This window comes from Protopterus annectens, chromosome 2.part0 (genome assembly GCF_019279795.1).
Source record: "Protopterus annectens isolate FY-2018-M chromosome 2.part0, PAN1.0, whole genome shotgun sequence".
In the NCBI taxonomy this organism is placed as follows: Eukaryota; Metazoa; Chordata; order Ceratodontiformes; family Protopteridae; genus Protopterus; species Protopterus annectens.
Genome location: NC_056728.1, coordinates 838286555 through 838306580, shown reverse-complemented (window position 1 = coordinate 838306580; position 20026 = coordinate 838286555). Strand labels below are relative to the sequence as shown.

The window sequence follows — 20026 nt, the reverse complement described above, 5'->3', positions numbered from 1 at the left end:
AGAACTGTCTGATGATGTACTATTACTTAATGCCTTTCATACTGACTTGGGCTGAGTGAATCTGGAGCTCTCTCTCCATCCTTTCTGTATTGCAGTCTAATAACAGAAGCAGATGATAGGATGCATATATAAATATTCTGGTATTATTAACTCAGTTTAATAACAGAAACATATCTCAAGATGCATGTATAAATATGGTGGTATTACAAAAACAGCTTACCCCATATGGTTGATTCATATGTTGAACCTGCAAATAAACAACTGGGTTCTGCAACTGTAAGAGAAAATAATTGAAATTCAAAGGAGTGAAATAAAGTGCTAGATCAGTTACTTCAACATAATGCATATAAATATGAGATGAGCATACATTTTTATCAGAGAAGTCACAACTCCAACAGAATATGTATAATTATCAGAGGAGCATACATTTCTGACAGAGGAGCCACAGTGCAAAACAAAGCAGTAGCGCTAAGCTGTGCTAATAACTTGCTGTGTGACAAAGGTTGTCCAAGGTCCTATATGAAAATATGTGTCCAAGAATCACGGCAGTGGGGTGATGTCCCTGGCATGTGTAAGTATTCATATCAATAACTGTTTACCAAAGTCCAACTTGTGTATGTGATGGATAGATATGCATAAATGTTTTTCTGTCTTCGTTACAGCTCCAGTTGAGTGGGCTGCGAACCAGGAAGCCAATGCCTGCAGGTTGCAAAGGCTGTGTCATGAGGCTGGTGAGTAACAATCTAGCTTGTAGTATACATACCAAATAAATATAAAGGAGTAGAATGTCACCTGGTGGTATTAAAAATGGGTATTATTTGTACTGTATAAACCAGACAATATTACAGTAATAGTCTCATATAGGTTATATAGAAACAAAACTGTCACTGCCTGTCAAAATTAAAAACCCTGGATTGGTTATGCTTACTCTGGTATGGTATGAACTGAAATGTGTACAGGTAATGCATAGCAGCTATAGCTCTGAAAGCATTAAACAATCAAGTCTTATCTGAAAAGATAGTGCCTCTGTATGACACAAGATTAACTGATATGAAATGTTTCACACACCAAGATCTGATATCTGAATAGCAATGTTGTGTTAACCACTGTTTTCCACACTGTGCTATGTCAAAAGGTATGTATAGGAATGTATGTATAAGAATGTTGTAATTACAAGGTCAGATTGTACAACAAAGAGAGAATGAGATAGAAATCATTCAAGGAAGAAACAGCAGTTTCTCAATAGTTTCTTCTGATGAAACACAAACTTGTTGTATTTTTAGCAGAAACAGACATGGTTCGAATCCCGGGAGTGGTAGTAAGCTGTATGCATAATTTCAACTAGGATTTTGTGAATATGTGTAGAAACAGTCAGGTAGTATCAACATAAATTCCCTCCACAGGTCTTCCAGGTAAGAGAAGGTATAAAGTAGCTATAAGAAGGCTGTAGTTATACTGTGTCCAACACCCATGGTCCAAACCCAAGGCTGCAAATGACAGCAAGGTAAGTACATACACCAAGTGGTTTCCACCAGGAAATGTTCAAAAGTGTCATGCTGTCGCAACTACCGGTCCCTGCCACCAACAACTAGGGTGACCAATAAAAATCAAGGTAGAGTATGTCAGTAGCGCTCGCACGTGCACGCGCGCGCGCACACACACACACACACACACACACACACACACACACACACACACACACACACACACACACACACACACACACACACACACACACACACACACACACACACACACACACACACACACAGTATGAGCGTACATATGTAACCCTGACTATGTGAATATGGGTAGAAACAGTCAGGTAGTATTAACAAACATGCCCTCCACAGGTCTTCCAGGTAAGAGAAGGTATAAAGTAGCTATAAGAAGATTGTAATTATACACTCTGTACAAACATACCACTGCCCAACTCAAGGCCGTAGGTTGTTGTAATAATACCCATAGAGTAATGATTAGAGTAATGATCATTAAAGCTGTGACCACTGCAAGAATCTACATTTGTTAATTGACATCTCTCCCCCCCCACCTTATCTTCACTAATAATCTAAACGCATAAATGAATGGGTATGTTTTCACCAAACCTACTGTTGGGACATGTGTCCTATTGTTCTACAAATGTTGAAATGTATTCTAATTAACGTTCCCTGTTCAAATACTATCACTGGTGGCCTGTTGCTATCAATGTAACCTGCATGCTGGTGTAATGTCGACTGTAGTTCCATATATGCATGTGCTCTGTTTCCTATGCAAATGTTCCAGATCTGTTGTTTTCGGTTAATGGGAATACTGCTGCATGCTGATATAATTAATCATGGAATGTGTTTACCATTACTAACCAATATATGTTCTAAAACTGCAACACCATAGCACGTATGGGAAGGCTGATCCCAGCGGATCTGCCTCTCCCACCTCATCTGGCCATGGCACCAGGCCCCAGCATGTCTAAGACCCACCTCTGGACCTCCTCGTCTGCTGGTCCTGCACCACCTTCGGGTGGAACCACCTCAGTGGATGAGGCTTATCCCTCCCCTGGGTGCAGGCACAGACAGGATCCTGTCACTCAAAGCCAGGTCTGGAGTCTGGTGTGTAGCAAGCTCTGCAAGGAATTGAGAGATCTGGTACACCAGCTTGAGGGGTGGGTGGCACATTTAGAGGGTCAGGCTGCCCTTCCTGCTCAGTCCCCAGCACAACCACCTTCGGGGCCGTGAAGGTGCAATGGTGACTGCCCATGGGTGGGGACCTCAGTCCTACTGTATCCATTTGGGGGCTTGTGGGCTTCTGATTACCAAACACCCCTCCCCATCCAAGGTATTTACCCCTATGTGTCATATACCGCCCCTGTATGCTGTCTTATCTGTCTTCCTACCCAACTTACCTCCCCAAATATACCTACTATCCTTCCTCAACATCCCACTCTCACCTTTAAAAATAGGGCAAGCTGTTCCCCCCAAAAAATGTCATCCCATACACTGCTGCCCATTTCGCACACATGTCCACTGGACACATGTAATCTGGTCTAATTGGCTTCACAATGCATTATTGTTGTCCTCACCCCTCTCTCAGGGGTTTGAGTGTCCAAATTTAACTCAAAATTTAATATATATGCACAGCTGTTGCTGTAAAAGAAATGGACAGCTATGATCCTTCCTTACACCAATCCTGCACATCCCTCACTATCTTTCATATTGTTTTTCCCCTCTTCGTGCCCCCTTTTTCACTACTTTCCTATAGCCCCTTTTTTTCTTTTCTTTTAATGAAATTAGCATGGGGGTAAACAGGAGTAAGCAGTAGTAAGCGGGACTAAGTCTGTTTGTGCAGTGCTAAGCAATCCCTACCCAGGTTAATCACTTTTAAAGCTGTCCATCAGCACAGTTAAATGGAAGTTAGCATTGCTTACCGCTGCATAAACCCACTTACAATTGCTTAAAAGTGCCTTAATCACTCTGTATCCAACAGCCCTTGTTCTGCCCAGCAACAAAATAATCAGCCCTTGCAACTCTTGAACCCAGAACCCTACACACCATAACCACATAAATGTACCACTAAACCATCTGAGCTGTAAATATGTCTGATGTTTCTTCAAACATATCATGCAGCAGTCATTCAACAGTAGGGAAAAAAGGTTTGTTAACATTAGTCATGTGTTGTACATAGATATAAATGTATATGTATATGGAAATACACACACACACACACACACACACACACACATATATATATATATATATATATATATATATATATATATATATACATGAATACATAATATATGTAGAGATATACATATAAAATATACACAGATATGATATATATATATATATATATATATATATATATATATGTAAATCTATACATATATATATATATATATATATATATATATATATATATATATATATATAAATATCTCAGTATGTACGTAAAACAAATTTTATCAATATCAAAATATATATATATATATATATATATATATATATATATATATATATATATATATATATATATATATATGTATATATATATGTGTGTGTGTGTGTGTGTGTCCACCACTATCTGAGCAAGCATGTAAGTTCACAGGTAACTTCCTGTAAGGTTGACTATGACTACAAACAGGCATATCCACACCACCAAGGACAATTGCAGCAGTGTCTCCACATATGTTGTCAGTCTCAGAGGAAACCTCACAAATCACCCTGTACTGGGGGTAAAGAACACCTCATACACACATGCCATGGATATAAGCAACCTGCATTAGGCAGGTTAGGTGGGAACATCACCACCCTGTCCACCCCAGTTGTACAAGGGGATATGCACATCAACCACACATTTCCCCTCAGCAATGGTGAGCATGTACATATTGCCTACTGATGGCAACAACAGGATATCCCCATGGGGCATAATAACATCACTGTCTGCCTCCTACATGAACTTAGGCATGTGCTCACAGCACCATCACACACCACAGTCAAACAGACCCGCCACCATCCACACACCATCCACACGGAAGATTGCCATGGTCAACCCTCTACACAGAAATGAATGGAGAAAAGAGGATTATGCAGTCAAGTGTCCAACATTGGGGTGAATAAGATAGCTCAGGGCCAGGAGTGTAATACAAGCTGCTATAGCCATGATAGCTTGGAGGGTTATGGTGTAGTGTGGATTATTTGCAAGTAATATCCACTGTTGATGTGCAATTTGACAACCGTATGAGATCCTGTGAACTTTTTCATGTTTATGTTGCTGTCTGTCTCTCTCTTCCCCACATCTGTGTGTATTTTTAACATATTATATTATGTTGGCCTTAGATATGTGTGAGTATTACTATCCAGTGTGTGTGTGTGTGTGTGTGTGTGTGAAGTATCAATGGTGTACAATTTGGTGTGTGTGCACAGACATCTGAGAAAAATGGATATATGTAGTCTACTGTGTTGCCAGACATGGGCTTCATTTCTCTAAGTGTAGGAGCATGCCTAGTATGACCTTCTATATTGAGTGTGTGCAGCCATTCCAGGGAGAGTTGGACTCTAATTCAAGGTGTTGTGTGCTACAGCTACACCTAGTAACCTGTTTCTGTAGGATATCTGTAGATAGGTTGCCAATATGGAGACACAATGGGCGTAACATACAGGGGATACTGTAACTGTTGCTGTCTGTGCTACTTGTGTAACACTGTTTGCTGTAGCATAGATTTTCTGACATATGTACTGTTTTACACTGTGATGTATCATGTCATCAACTACTGACAGTTATCATTCTTTGCTCACAGTTATTTACCAGGGAAATACAGGATGATTGAAGCTGAGACCAATATTCTGAGGCATATAGACTACACATTCTGGCACACTCCTGCCATTGTGGAGGGATAGTTACAGACAATAGACTGCTGGTTCTTTGTAAATGGTCCAGCACCTTGGTAGTATGCTGGCAGGGGATTCCCTTCTTGTGCTTTTGTCAACTTAATGGAATGGCCATATCCTGCTGGGGCCATACCTCTCAGCTGTACAGATACAGCCAGGTTATCCAGAGGCAGGACTCATATATCTGGTCAGTTTACCTTCACATTGTGGTTTACAAGCAGTTTTGTGGCTATTCATTCATGGGTTTGCAATCAGGGGGTAGTATGGGTGGACATTAGAGTTTCAGACTTCACACACTCCATGACATCCATGCTTCTACACCCCCCCCCCTGTTATTTTCACCTCCACCTAACATTATGCAAGCAATATCTCAGAGGTATATCTATTGCTGGGCCTTTATCCCCATAGTATTTATGGCCTGGTCCACAGTTCTTACAGTAGGACATGGGGAGGGATGCTACTGGTATTTGTCAACATGGCCTTGCATTTGTTTTCTGTTTACTGTGTTAGGTTGTTAGCTAGGAGCCCCTGACATTCCGTACATTAGCACTATGGGTGAGGCATGGGCCTTTGCCAGAGGACTGTAGGCCATTTGAGAGTGCTGCAAGCCATCTGTAGCAGACCAGTGCATTCTGTCACTCATACATTCCCAGGCTGCAAGCCAGTGGATTACCCTGGGGTGACAGTGGTAAGTGGATGAGATGTTTCTGTCAATCCTTCATGTTCATACTGATCCACAAGTCTGGATGTGGTTGGGTTGCTGCTTACAGCTAGGGACACACCTGCACTGGACACCTATTCAGCATGTAGCATCATGAATGTATTCCCATACAGAGATGGGTTCATGCTGTATTCATTCTCTATAGCAAGGATATAACCTGTGATAAAACTGTGGCTGATGATGGGGTGAGCTGGGTGCATGTGTGATATGGAAGCTACTTGCACCTGATTCACAAATATACCTGAGACATTCCCCTTATGCTGACTTGTGTATTGACATAGGCAGCCTGTCATTACTTTATAACTGTGCCTTTTGTGGTCTGCCAGTGATTGGCCAGACTACCAGTATACCATACTAGAGGGATAACTAATATGATGCTAACCTCTATGTATAATTCCAAACTTGTGTGCAGTTGACAATTATTTTATATACACTCTGTGTAGGTTACTTCCACCTGTGTACTGTTTCTATATATGAGCCCCCATTCATGGTGTGTCCAGCTTTCTGACAGTGACAGATAATGACATCTGAACAGTGAATATGTACAACTGCTGACATGGGTGTAGCTGAGAAGCAGTGTGGTTGGCACTGCAGTTGTTAAAACATGGTCCTGTCGATCACAGTAATGTACCTAGGCCACTGAGACAAAACCATCCAGGCCCACATGCTGACCACTTGTAGGCAATATTAAACACACAACAAACTTACCACACTGACCCCTGCATATTGCACACATGAAACAATGTAGATTGGGACAGCTCTTGCAATCTGTGCTCCAGTCATATTACTCCTCAAACTTACATGTTACTGCATTTCTACATGGGATTGTGGGGGGGGGGGTGCACACCTGCAGACTTTAAACATCTGCAATGACTGTACTGGTATTTTGATTACTCTGTTTCCTTCCATTTCATATTGTATTGTGACCTATCATGCAGAAAGGAGGAATATCAGCAGAGTACACATGTTTGATCTTAATGGCATAAATGTCAGTTTCAGACTTCTTACCCCCCAGAACTAAAATGCAACTGCAAGACCTGCTGTAGTATGTCTGTGTAGGTCTGGGGGGGGCTGTTCACCATTGCCATCACTTGGGGGCCTTAGCCTGGCCTTTCTTTATGGTCATCTACACCTGTCCTGCTGGGTGAGGCTGATGGTGGGTATGTGACCCTCACTGACATCCATGTGTGTGACCTATTGACACCCACAGTTATTTGGGCCATCACATGTACTGTGGTGGGAGTTGTCACCTTCTGTAGTGCTGCCTAGTATGTTGACACCAGTATTTGTTATGGATTTCCTGCTATTCCATATAGCTGTCAGCTGTCTGCTGCTATCCCATTCACCCACCCAATTCCCTTGCATGCTTGCATCCATCATGCATACAACTATGAGAACATACTACTCCATTGACAGGAAGGGTGACTTACCTTGTTGCTGGTCCAGGATTGAGGATGGTGCTGGAGGGCTGACTATGTTGGATGCATGTAGTACACTCCCTATACATGGTAAAGCACAGGTAGTGTCATGTTTGGCATCCCTTTTACTGTATGTGCAAGTCAGAGAGAGGTATCAGTCCCTGGATTCCAACAGTGTCAGTGTGTGTGCTATGTATTGCCTCTTTGCTAAGGCATTGGCATACTGGGCAATCCACTGTCTGCCTCTAGGGGGCAGGCTCAGGAAGTTCTTCCTCCGAGTCCCTCTGTGCCTGTGCTGGCCTTGGCACTGGTGGGGGGGCTGTGTGACCCTGACCCATGCTGTTCCTGCTGCAGCTGTTTTCCATAGGATCATATTATGTAGCATGGCACATACTATGAACATTTGTGTACATGTAGCTGGAGAGTACTGCAAGGATCCACAGGATATGTCAAGGCAGTGGAACTGTGACTTGAGCATCCCAAACACTTGCTCTACAATGGTCCTGGTTTGTGCATGTGCCTCATTATGATGTTTTTGTTTGGGTGTGTTTGTATTTCTGATGGGTGTCATCAGCCACAACTCCAGTGCATAGCCAGCATCCCCCACTAGATGGCTATATGGGATATCCCCCCAGGCAAATCAATAATGCAGCTGAGAGCAATGCCAGATGTGTGAGTCGTGATAGCTTCCAGGGCTGCCAGCACACATTCATGATAATGCACTGGGCATCACACAACCTGGCAGTTGATGGAGGGAAGTCCTTGCAGTTTATGTAGACCCTACCCCGCTCGCCAGGTGGTGCTTTGATGTGGATGTGTGTGCAGTCTATAGCACCCACTACCTCAGGGTATTCTGATATGTGATGGAAAAGAGCAATACTTTTGGTCAATGCCTCACAGGTGGTGGGGAAATATATGTGCTCATTGGCATGTGGTGTCATGACATCCAGGAAATGGTGGAGTACCGTGGATGCTGATGCCTGTGAGACCCCTATGATATCCCCAGTTGGTCTTTGGAAGGTACCTGTGGCTAGTATTCTTAAGCTTACACATACCTTGGTATCCACTGGGATGGGTTCCCCTCTGTTAGTTCTGTGTGTGAGGCGTGGCTGGCACAGCTCAATGATTTACTGTAGAATGTCACTGTCCACCCTATAGCACTCCACTATCTCCAGCTCATGGAGGCCCTGGTAGGTTACTCTGGGTCTGTACACTCTTCTCCTCCTCCTCACTGTGGGTTGGTTGTCAGCATTCTCCTCCTCACCACCCTCAGTCTCTAGCACATATTGATGGAGCAAACCAGCAGCAGCCTCTAACATTTTTAGTTAGTTTTGCCAGTTAAAAATCCCTGTCTGTGTACACCAGTGGTGTAGAGTTTGTGGGAAAAAACAGTCTGTAGGGTGTCTGCATAGTTTATAGTAGTGTGCTGGGCTGCCGCATGTGTAATTAGCTAATTCTGATACATTCCACCTGCCAGTAATGCTAGTTCTCCTTGATTGCCTTCCTACTGCTGTTTCCCCTTCCCAATTCCTCCCTATTTAAGCCCCAAGGCACACTGCACATACTCAGTGCTGAAATGTAAGCAGTGCTGCCATTTCCTCTTTTTTTTTATGTTTAAAACACACCCGTTTAGGCTATTTACACACTGCTCAGGTACATCTGACACACCCCCTTCCTTAGCTGTGCTTAGCTAAGGACAAACACGGACCACAGAGATCATTGGAGCTCTGTGGTCCGTGTTTGTCCTTAGCTAAGCACAGCTAAGGACAAACACAGACAAACACGGCTCTGTGGTCCGTGTTTGTCCTTAGCTGTGCTTAGCTAAGGACAAACACAGACCACAGAGCTCCAATGAGCTTACAGCAAGCATGACATACCCCCTTATGAAGTCATTCAGCTCTTAGACTTGCACTGTTATATTGCTGCACCTACACGGTTAGGTACAAGCTGACACTTTGAAGAAATATGTGATTCAGTACAACTCCCCTCATTTGCATACCCTGGTGTGTAGGTCATTAGTTACTGCACTAAAATGGGCCCTTTCTCCTTGACAACCAGTGCTCCCTGGTATTGTTTACATTCTGCATGCCATTGACTATAACGGCAAAATGCAGAATTAACTTAAAATTGAGTTTTTACATTTTTTTTTCGGCACAATCCCATTTGCATGTCTCTGCCCTATGCTTAAACAGCCGAGATCGGCCAAAAAAAAGTTTACTTTTCATAATAATTAATCAATTTTTAATGCCAATGGCCTTATATTTGGCCATTGCCATGTCTAATGTACATAATACATGCATTTTCACAAGCTGTCATGCCTCTGTTTTGTCAGTTGCAGAAATGCACTCAGTTATTTTCTGAATACATTTCTGCATTGACACTGTTCTAGCATGGAGACCTGACAGCTTAGTGAATCACTAAATCACCTCATTTGCATGTTTTTCACCAGCAAATGAGGTGATTTGCATGCCGTATGGTTTTCTGTGCTAGAACAGTGTAGGGCCACTCGTGCACGTGAAAACGGCACTATCCTGAATCGCTCGGCGGCCATTTTCCATGCAGGAGCTCTTACACTGCTCCTGCACAGAAAAAAATGGCTTCCTGAATCCCGGGGACTATCTGTGTATATTGTCCTAAGCACATAGTTAAACGGATACAGTTTTCAGTGTTATCCACTTATCCATTACAAACCTTTAAGATACTTCAGAGTTGCCATACATTTTTTCTGCTTCTTTATTATTTTTATTTATTATTTAGTTAGTTAGTTAGTTAGTTAGTTAGTTAGTTAGTTAGTTAGTTAGTTAGTTAGTTAGTTAGTTACTGGCAGGTGAGTTAGATCACAAGAACCCTTTTTCAATCATTACCGTTTCACAAGAAAAAAAAATAAAAACAAATTAAACATTGACAACATAAATAAAAATGGATTACAAATATATACAATTAATACATAAAACATATGATAATTACTTTAACACAATTAATAAAATGGAGCTAAATTTTACAAATTTCATCTAGCTAACAGATTAATGAAATGTCTGTGTATGTTTATGAAGATTATTTATGTTGTCCTTCCCATAACAGTTACAAAAAGCATCTAGTTTAGAGATGTCTTTAATGCATTTCTGAAAATTAAAACTGTGGAAGGGGATTTAATTTCATCTGGGAAGTTCCATGCTTGTTATTCCAAGATCGAAAGTCCTTGTACATATAATGAGGAATGATAAGGAAAGGCAGGTTCTTTGACTGATTGGTTACTTTTCCTTGATAGTTTCTGGGCCTGCTCTCCTAAAATCCACTGAAGGAGTTGTGTTGATTTCACCCTCACTGACCACATTGCCTGCATTAGACTGGCTGAATACTTTCAGACATTCTACCCATTGAGAAAAGGTTTTCACTATTGCAACATATCCATGTGGGACAACAATATGCATCCCATTTCCTGTGTGAGTCAGAATTTATTGGCTTCTAAATATTTTGCTGTAATTATGTACTAGCTGATACTGTGAGATGGGTAATTAATGCAGTCCAACAATCACAGATAATCCCATGCACAGTTAACATGCTTGTAAATGGCAGGATAGGTTACACAGGAAACCCATAATACATTAGGTATGCAGTCAGAAGTGATGTAATGCAGTACAACATTCACAAATGCATAGTGAGACACCTTTTACCCATGTAACAGGGCATAGGACACACATTAGGCAAGTATGTATGTGGTAAGGCGATTAGAATTTTAGAGTTTATTGCTATAAAACAAACACAGATCATATTATGCCCAGTCAACACACTTGTGACCCATAAAATAGGATATGTAGGACACACATTAGTCTGACATACACAGTCTGAAATGATTGGACTGTAGTAAATAACACTAACCCAAAAGAGAGCATGAAAGCCATATGCAGTTATCTACAAACAAGACACAAGTGAAACTTAGTAGTGACCATACCTCTTAACGTCTTAGAGCAAAAAATCTGGACAAAGCCATAAATAATGGGAGTACAAAGGCCCAAATATAAGGACAATTTTTAAATATTGCTCTTACAAACTTAGAAAGCTGACAGAACAACAGGTTTTGTATTGGTATGAATTTTCTGAAGGGTATGAAGTCTAAAACTCAAATGTCTTAACATTATTTTCTGACTTCAATCTTTAATGATTTGCCAGAAAAAACTTAATTTTATGAAAAACGTTCCAAAATATGAGTCAAAAATCTGAACATTCTGCGAAAATCTGTAAAGCTGAGAGGTATGGTATCTGTGCCTATCAATGGTTGTTTCTATGATTCAAATGTGCTTCACCCCATCTGACTTGAAGGCCAGAGCACGGTAGGGAGCCCCAGCTAGGTCCCACTGCTTTCTTACATTGTACATGGTCTGTCTAGGTGAAGCCATTTGAAGGTGGTGTTTTAACTATTTCTCATACATCTCTCTTCCAACAAGGAATTCCATGTCAGTTTGAGTTATTACAGAAGGCTGCCTGAATTGCATCATTAAATGGCTGAGTGTTAGTTAATTAAGGCTGAACCCTGCTAAGACTAAGGCTCTGATTGCCCTGATTGTTTAGGAAATCATCTGGTTTGATGTTCTTAAGCTCCTCACCTTTCAGCCATGAGCTACTGCAGGTGGAATGGCTTGGAGTTTACACACAAAGGGTATAATATGGGGTGTCAAGGGAGAGAGGTAAAATTTGGGTTTGCACCTAGATATCATGTCATTGTTTAATGATCATGTGATCACAGTAGTAAAATGTTCCTATTATCATTTATGAAACACTGCCTAGACTGAGCACTTGATTCCATTATAAGATCTTATTTTAGTCACCTATGCACTAGTTTTATCTTGTGTGGATTATTGTAATTCATTCTTCTTCTTCAGGTTTTCTGATGATGGAGTGACAAACACTGATGCCATGCTACTGACTTGCACACTTTGAAATGCCTATATTGTACCTTTACTGAACTAACCTGTGATGGCCATGATGGTGATACTCAACTATCACATCCTGTTTTGCCTTTGGCCTGTCTAATACAATACGATTTTCATGCCTTATTATCTGGCCTTCTGTCTCCCCTGAACTAACAAAAGACTACCAGTTGTTGCTGTTGTACAACTGGAAGGCATGTTTTGTCTCCCATGTACCTGTTTTATGGAAGTCCTTGGTAAGAACATTCTCTATTGAGACCCTTTTAAGAGTGTCCCCCTGAATCTATTTATTCATTTATAATGAATTTAAATGTATTTATTAATTTATATTGGCCTAATAATTAAGTGATATATTGTGATATCTAGTGGAAAGCGTATTGTTTACCTATGATTCGGGACAAGCTTTTAGTCCCCTCACCATGGGTTAACTATGAAAGCCCCACAAAATTGTCATGGCATAGTGAAATCATGCAATAGTATTTATTTAAAAAGGAATATGTCATCTTTCTAAATGTTAACACAAAAAGAAAGAAAAAACCCAGGTCGTGGCTGACAAAATTTGCAGATTACTGCAAACTTAGAGCTGTCATTTACTCCCCATCTGAGTTACAGATACATCTGGAGGGACTAACATGCATTAGTCAGTGGTGCTTGGACAATGGTCTAAAACTAAATGCCAAAACATGCAGCATTGTGTTCTTTGACAAAACTGGTCAGCTGTGTACCAAAAACATAGAGGCCACCCTTTTGAAAGTTGTCTCATGTACTTTTATTTACTACAAATTATCTTTTGATCACCATGTATCCAGTGTTGTTAGGAATTTTTTTTACCTTGCTAGATTAATCACCAGGTATATTTCTTACAGATCTGCAAAAGTTATCATCCCGCTTTACTTCCCCCATCACACTTAGAATAGAATATAACGGCCTCCTTTGGTATGTGCTAAGCATGTGACCCAGTTGGAGTGACTGCAGAATTTCACTAAGATAATCAAAGATATGCCTTTCTTGAGATGCCCAGACTGCCTTAAAGCACACTGTTTGTCTTCTGTTTCTTTCTGACTCTTAGGAAATGACCTCTATCTAGCCTACAGAGTCTCAAAGGATCCATTCATATGTGACCTCCTGCACATCCATAAAACTAATAAAATCTTAAACACCATTCCAACAGATCTTGACTTCCACTGAAACATGAATATCATCTGCTGATGAGATAGACGGATATCCCAGATAATCCCTCTTTTATGGAAAAGACTTCCTTTAGCTATAAAGGAAAGTAGCTCCCTGACCCTCTTTACTTTGTAAACTGGATGAATGTCTGCCCAATTGTAAACATACTTTAGGACTTGTCCTTCAAGATCTCATTGATAAGGGTCAAAACGTGTTAGAGATTAGTCATGCCAATGAGTCCCATAGTGTGGGTACCTGTTAGTCATGTCAGTGGGTACCTACACTATGGGAGTTTGTGTCTTTGCTACTAATGATCCTCTGGAACCATCTCCTAGTATTAACCTATGAACCTAATTTTGATACATCTCTCCTCCACCCTAGAATTCCATGTCAGTTTGCGTTATTACTATTATTATTGTGTTAGTGTGTTTGTCACTGCCAGTAGACAAACAAGGAGTCTCTGGAAAGTTAGGCACCTTGTTTCCCCCCATTTACAGCTGTTTTTCTCTTTAGCTAGGAAAATATCACAAAAGTGATTTTGAACATGCAAGCATCTAGTGCAGTGTAAATGATTCAACTAGTATTGTATTACAACTCAGAAAGGAAAACACTGACTCCAAGACCCACCCCACATTCTGGGCAGTTACCATTACCTCTCACCCAACAAGGAGTCTCTAAAAGTCTCCTTCTAAATAATGCTATTGTATAAAGTAGCTTTTTTATCTCTTTTCAGAGTTGAATGTTTCCAAGACTGCATTTGCCATGTGCTGCACTTGTATGTGCTTGTACGTATTATGATGCTTGTACTTGTTAACACCTTGTTAAACAAGGTAACATTTGCTTAAGTTATAATCATGTTGAAACCTGGACAGTGTGGTGGTGCACTGTATCCAAACTAGTAATAACCAAAAGTCACAAGTCCACTTGTTAGAACCAACCACACCAAGCAAACCACACAGGTAATACTTTAAAATGTTCAATCCACACAGCAAAAAAAGTTAGCTTAGGTTAAGCATTTTTGTCCACATCAGAGGTTAATGTTGGACTTCATCATATATCAGGTTTAGCCATGAAATAAGTGGTGGGACATTAACTAAAGTGAAGTTCACCAAAACTAAAAGATATCTATCTTCAGCTCCTTTTGTATGCTGTTTTTAGACTGTAATAACATATTTCTGAATGATCTATCTACTGGCCATCAGGATACTTGCTCAGTACTTGAAACAAGTGTAGTTTTTGCTTGTTTTCTGTTGTCTTTGTTTTTCTGACAAACAGAATGGTGTGTTTTTATTAAACATTTTATAGATTCATAGATATTCCAAGGTCATTGTCTTATGACCATTCCTGCTTTGCTAGTGCACTCCATCATATTACATCTCACTGCTCCAGGAGGCCCATCCAGTCAATCCTGGAGTAAATTTATGCATACCCATCCAGTCATCTAGGTAATGTTTAAAGTAAACTAGTGAGTACCACAGTTTTACATGTTGAAGTTTATTCCAGAGGTTTGTGAGGTTCTGGGTTATGATCCAGCTCTCCATCATGTTTTATTTATCTGTTGGTGAAGACCTACATGTCTGATACTACTACTACTGGTGGAGAAAGTGGACTTGCAGAGATACAGGAGATTGAGAACAGCCAGTATATAATATTACGATATGCAAGACAGAGATCTCCTCCTCCCAAAAGTCAAACACTGAGTAAAGGGATAGAGCTTTTGGCATTTCTTGGTAGCTTAGGGACTTTAGGCCCCAGATCATTTTGGTTAGAAACCTTTGGGGTCTTTCTAATTGTGTGATATGTTCAGTAGGATATATTCCAAAGGGGGAATTATGCTTGATAACTGGTCTGATCAGTGCTGAGTTTAAGGGAGTGATTACCTCCTTATACCTTGAAGATATTCCTTTGGTAAATAGCTGTGCTAAGTAAAAGGTTTTCCTGACAATTGTTATGAGGGTCAAAAGAGAAGGAATTATCAACCCAGGTACCTAGGTCCATACTATGGTTTTGTTTTGTTGTGGTATGTTGTCTTTACAATATGATGAAGAGAAGCTTCTCTACCAAAACTAATGGTACTGCACTTTTTTGCATTTAGTCTGAGCCCAGTTTTAGTACACCAAAGAGATTATTAGGAAAAGTTCATTCTGGTGGGTTTGGGTGTCAGAAGGTAACTTAACAACAACCTCCGGTTTGCAGTTGTCTATAAATTTTAATTAGAGTTCCTGGTTTTCTGCATGGAGATATGAGAAGTAAAGGCTAAAAAGGAGAGGTTCCAGCATCAAGCCTTGAGGGGCACTGCTGATCACTTTCATCATTTCTTATGAGGTGCATGCAACTCACAAAAGTTGATGTTTTAAACTATTTAACATTTAGAATCTGTATGATGCCAGCATGGGCAAATAGTTTTGAAGGCCTTGGCTGGGTGAGGCTACACATGTGTACAACATGGTTACCATCCACAGCCTGTCTAACCCTTTTGAATTTTACTAGATTCAGTATACAGAATCTACCCTTTACAAAGCTAACCCAGTGAGGTCATGAATAAGATTCTTGATATTGTAGTTTATGCTTGCCCAATATACTAATCATAGGGGACTCGATAGTGAGGCACACCGATGTCCCACTCACTAGGTTGAATAAGGAGAAGGTAACAGTCAGCTGTGTATCAGGTGCCAGAATCCGACACATAACGCACACACTCAGGTCACTCCACAACAAGTACAAGTATGACTCTGTCACTGTCCATGTCATTGTGAATGTGCTGAGATGCACCTCCCTGGACTACATGAAAAGAGACATGGAGGAGTTTCCAGATTATGTGGTCCAGGCAGGTATTACCCTAGCCCTGAGCAGCATCCTGCAGTCACCCAGAATGATACCACAGTACAAGCAGAAAATGATTGATTTCAACAACTGGCTAAGTTTCTGGTGTCATTTTAAGGGGATCCAGTGTCTGTCTGCTTGGGATGGCATGATTGACAGACCTCAATGCTTTGCCAGAGATGACCTGCATCTGTCACCCCTGGGTTTCTGGATACTGGCTAAGGCTTTTGCCACCCCTATTGTGACTTTTTTAGGCAATGTTCCAAAGACCAAATTGCCACCATAAAAGCTATAAATAAATGCAATCTGAGGGTCATGCTGCTCAGTGCCAGAAGTCTAAATCTCAAGATGCACTTGCACGAAGCACTCATCAACATGGAGAATATCGACATTTGTGCTGTAATGGAGACCTAGTTTAAAGCAGTAGAAAGCACCCCTGTGCTATCAGGCTATAACTCATTCCACACCTTTCGGCCCAAGAACATGGACCGTAGCTCCAAAGGTGGTGGTGTCTCTATATTCATAAAGGATATGCACACCTCCAGACTAGTAGCCCAGCATAGTGCATCTGAGATACTTCAGGTACAACTAACATTGGGTAAGATGGCGATTCAGGTCGTAGGCTGCTATAGGGTCCCCAGCCATGTCTCAAGACTCTCACGACACGTTCCTAAGCTCCCTGGAAACTATTAGGGTCCAACCCAACACTCTCATACTAAGTGACTTCAACTACCCCTCCATCAACTGGGAAAACTACTCATGCACCAATACACTGGCTCAACGCTTCCTGGAATTCATCAATTCCAATGCCTTAGGACCAGCTCATTCTTACCCCATTAGAGGAAGCAATATTCTTGACCTGGTTATTGCTACCATGGGTAACCATTGCTCTACATGAATAGTCACTTACTTCCTGGTTAGATCTGACCACAAACTAATCACCATGGAAATCTACATCTCAATCACACCCCCTCGCAAATGTAACCACCATGAAAAACTTCTCCAAAGCTGACTTTGTGCTCCTAAAACAGAGGTGGCTAACTTCACAGCACCCATGTCAATGGAAAATAGATGCATGACTGCCGAATCATACACCAATGCACTGTATGAACACATACATAAATGCATGGAACTAGCCATACCCAACAGAACCAAGATGCTCTCCTCCAAAAAAAGGAAGCTAATCTGGTGGTCCTCTGCCATTAATAAACTCTACAATAGAAGGAAGAAACTGTTGCAGAAAAAGGTGAAGTTCCAAGACTGGAAAAATTCCCTTATTAGCCTCAACAAAAAGTTGAGAACCTCATCAAAACCTCTAAAGCCAGCTATGAAGGCAGAATTGCAGCAGACACTAAAAGCAACAACAAAGCCTCTGAGTTACTGCACGATGGTACCTCCTATACTGAGCCAACAGATATTGCCAACATAGATTCAATGCCAACTTTACCCCTCTCTCCCCCCCTAAAAGACCAGTCACAATAGTGGAGGAATGCCAGGCACCCAACATTACTGCAGTATAGGTTAAAGCTGCATTGCCCAAGGCCAAGAATACAGCTTCCATGGGACCCGAAAATATCCCTGGATGTGTTCTACATGAACTACAAAGTGAACTGGCACCACATCTGTGTGCCCTGTTCAATCACAGGCTCATCTCAGGCTTTGTCTCTACCAAATGGTGCACTGCTACAGTCATCCCTCTCCATAAAGGGGAGCAACTACAGACCCTGGGAATTACTGCCCCATTAGCCTGATGAGTTTGATATGTAAGGCTATGGAGTGCATCATCATGGATCTAATTAACAAGGATATAGGGAATCTCCAAACTCTAAATCCCACTCAATTTGGTTTTGTGAAAGGGAGATCATACCTGCTCAACCTGGTTGACTTCTTTGAGTCAGTCACCAGAGCTGTGGATAAGGGCAAGGCAGTTCATACAGCCTACCTCGATCTGGCCAAGGCCTTTGATACCATTCACCACTCAGGAATTATTGATAAACTCACCAAACTAGGCATCAACCTCTATATCACTAGGTGGGTTGCAAATTGGCTCTCAGATAGAAACCACAGTGTGAAAGTAGCAGACTCCAAGTCAGATTGCAGACCAGTCATGAGTGGAATCCCACAGGGATTGGTCCCGGGTCCTCTCCTGTTTGGCATCTACTTCTTAGAAGTCCAGGCCAACATGGAGGGACTCTGGCTGACCAAGTTTGCAGATGACTGCAAGTTGGAGGCATTATTAATTCCCCAAGTGATATAGACATCCTACAGAAAGGCCTTACTGAGGCCAAGGCCTTTGATACCATTCACCACTCAGGAATTATTGATAAACTCACCAAACTAGGCATCAACCTCTATATCACTAGGTGGATTGCAAATTGGCTCACAGATAAAAAACACAGTGTGAAAGTAACAGACTCCAAGTCAGACTGCAGACCAGTCATGAGTGGAATCCCACAGGGATCGGTCCCGGGTCCTCTCCTGTTTGGCATCTACTTCTCAGAAGTCCAGGCCAACATGGAGGGACTCTGGCTGACCAAGTTCACAGATGACTGCAAGCTGGAGGCATTATTAATTCCCCAAGTGATATAGACATCCTACAGAAAGGCCTCACTGAGACCAATGACTTGTCTCGAAACCATGGTCTTAAGCTTAATGCCAGAAAATGCATCATCATCCCTTTTGGGAAAAACTCAGTTCCCACTAATTACCACATCGATGGGAGCTCACTGAATACTGAAAGCGTTATAAGAGATCTGGGGGCACAGGTTGACAACAACCTCTCCTTCGACCACCACATTGCCACTGTGGTCAGAAAGCCCTTCTATGCTGCACATCTCATTACCAGGGGTTTTGCATCCAGGTAGAAAGAGGTCATACTCTCTCTCTACTCTTCCCTCATTAGGCCAATCATCGAGTATAATGTCCCATTTGGCATGTACTTCACTAGACACCTGCAACAGCTGGAGAAGCCACAAAAGTACCTCATGAAGAGGATCCTAGGCCTTAAACACATGCCCTACATGGACAGACTCAAAAAACTCCAGCTATTCTCTGTCTAATATCGTCTACTAAGATGCAATCTCTGCTTGACTTACAAAGCCATGTCTGACCCAGACCTGTTAAAAATGTTACACCTAAAGAAATCCCAATCCCTCCAAACCACACACTTCAGAGACCTCAAACTCATTACCACAATCAACAGAACATGCTGGAGGGTCAGGTTCATAACCCAGAGACTGCCCATGCTCTGGAATAGACTTCCCATACATGTCAAACAGAGCACCTCAGTGGCCCTCTTCAAGCGAAATCTTGATGAGTGGATGGGAAATAGAAAGTTCACCCCGGGGATCACTTCAGTGGCTCTACTTGATAGAGGCACTGGTAACTAACATCGGGCTGCACAGTGCCAGGGCACTTCTATGGGCTAGGCTTGTAAAGGCTCCAGGGCCATTAGCCTAGTACACACCTATGAACCTATGAACCTATGAACCAATGAGATCAATTATATTTTCCATGGCTTTCCAGGCAAGGCTTGTAAAAAGTATCGATTTTTAATCACCTGGGCTGGTTGTAACACCATCC

At 41.5% G+C, this 20026-nt stretch overlaps 1 protein-coding gene across 1 annotated transcript in view; it reads right to left on the bottom strand.

The window, feature by feature from the left end:
- The window catches only part of LOC122793251, a 234987-nt gene that overhangs the window by 38254 nt on the left and 176707 nt on the right, over window positions 1–20026 (bottom strand). The window contains exon 7 of the mRNA XM_044061105.1: window positions 221–274. Within this exon, the coding sequence (XP_043917040.1) occupies window positions 221–274 (54 nt within the window). The remainder of the gene's footprint in view (window positions 1–220; window positions 275–20026) is intronic.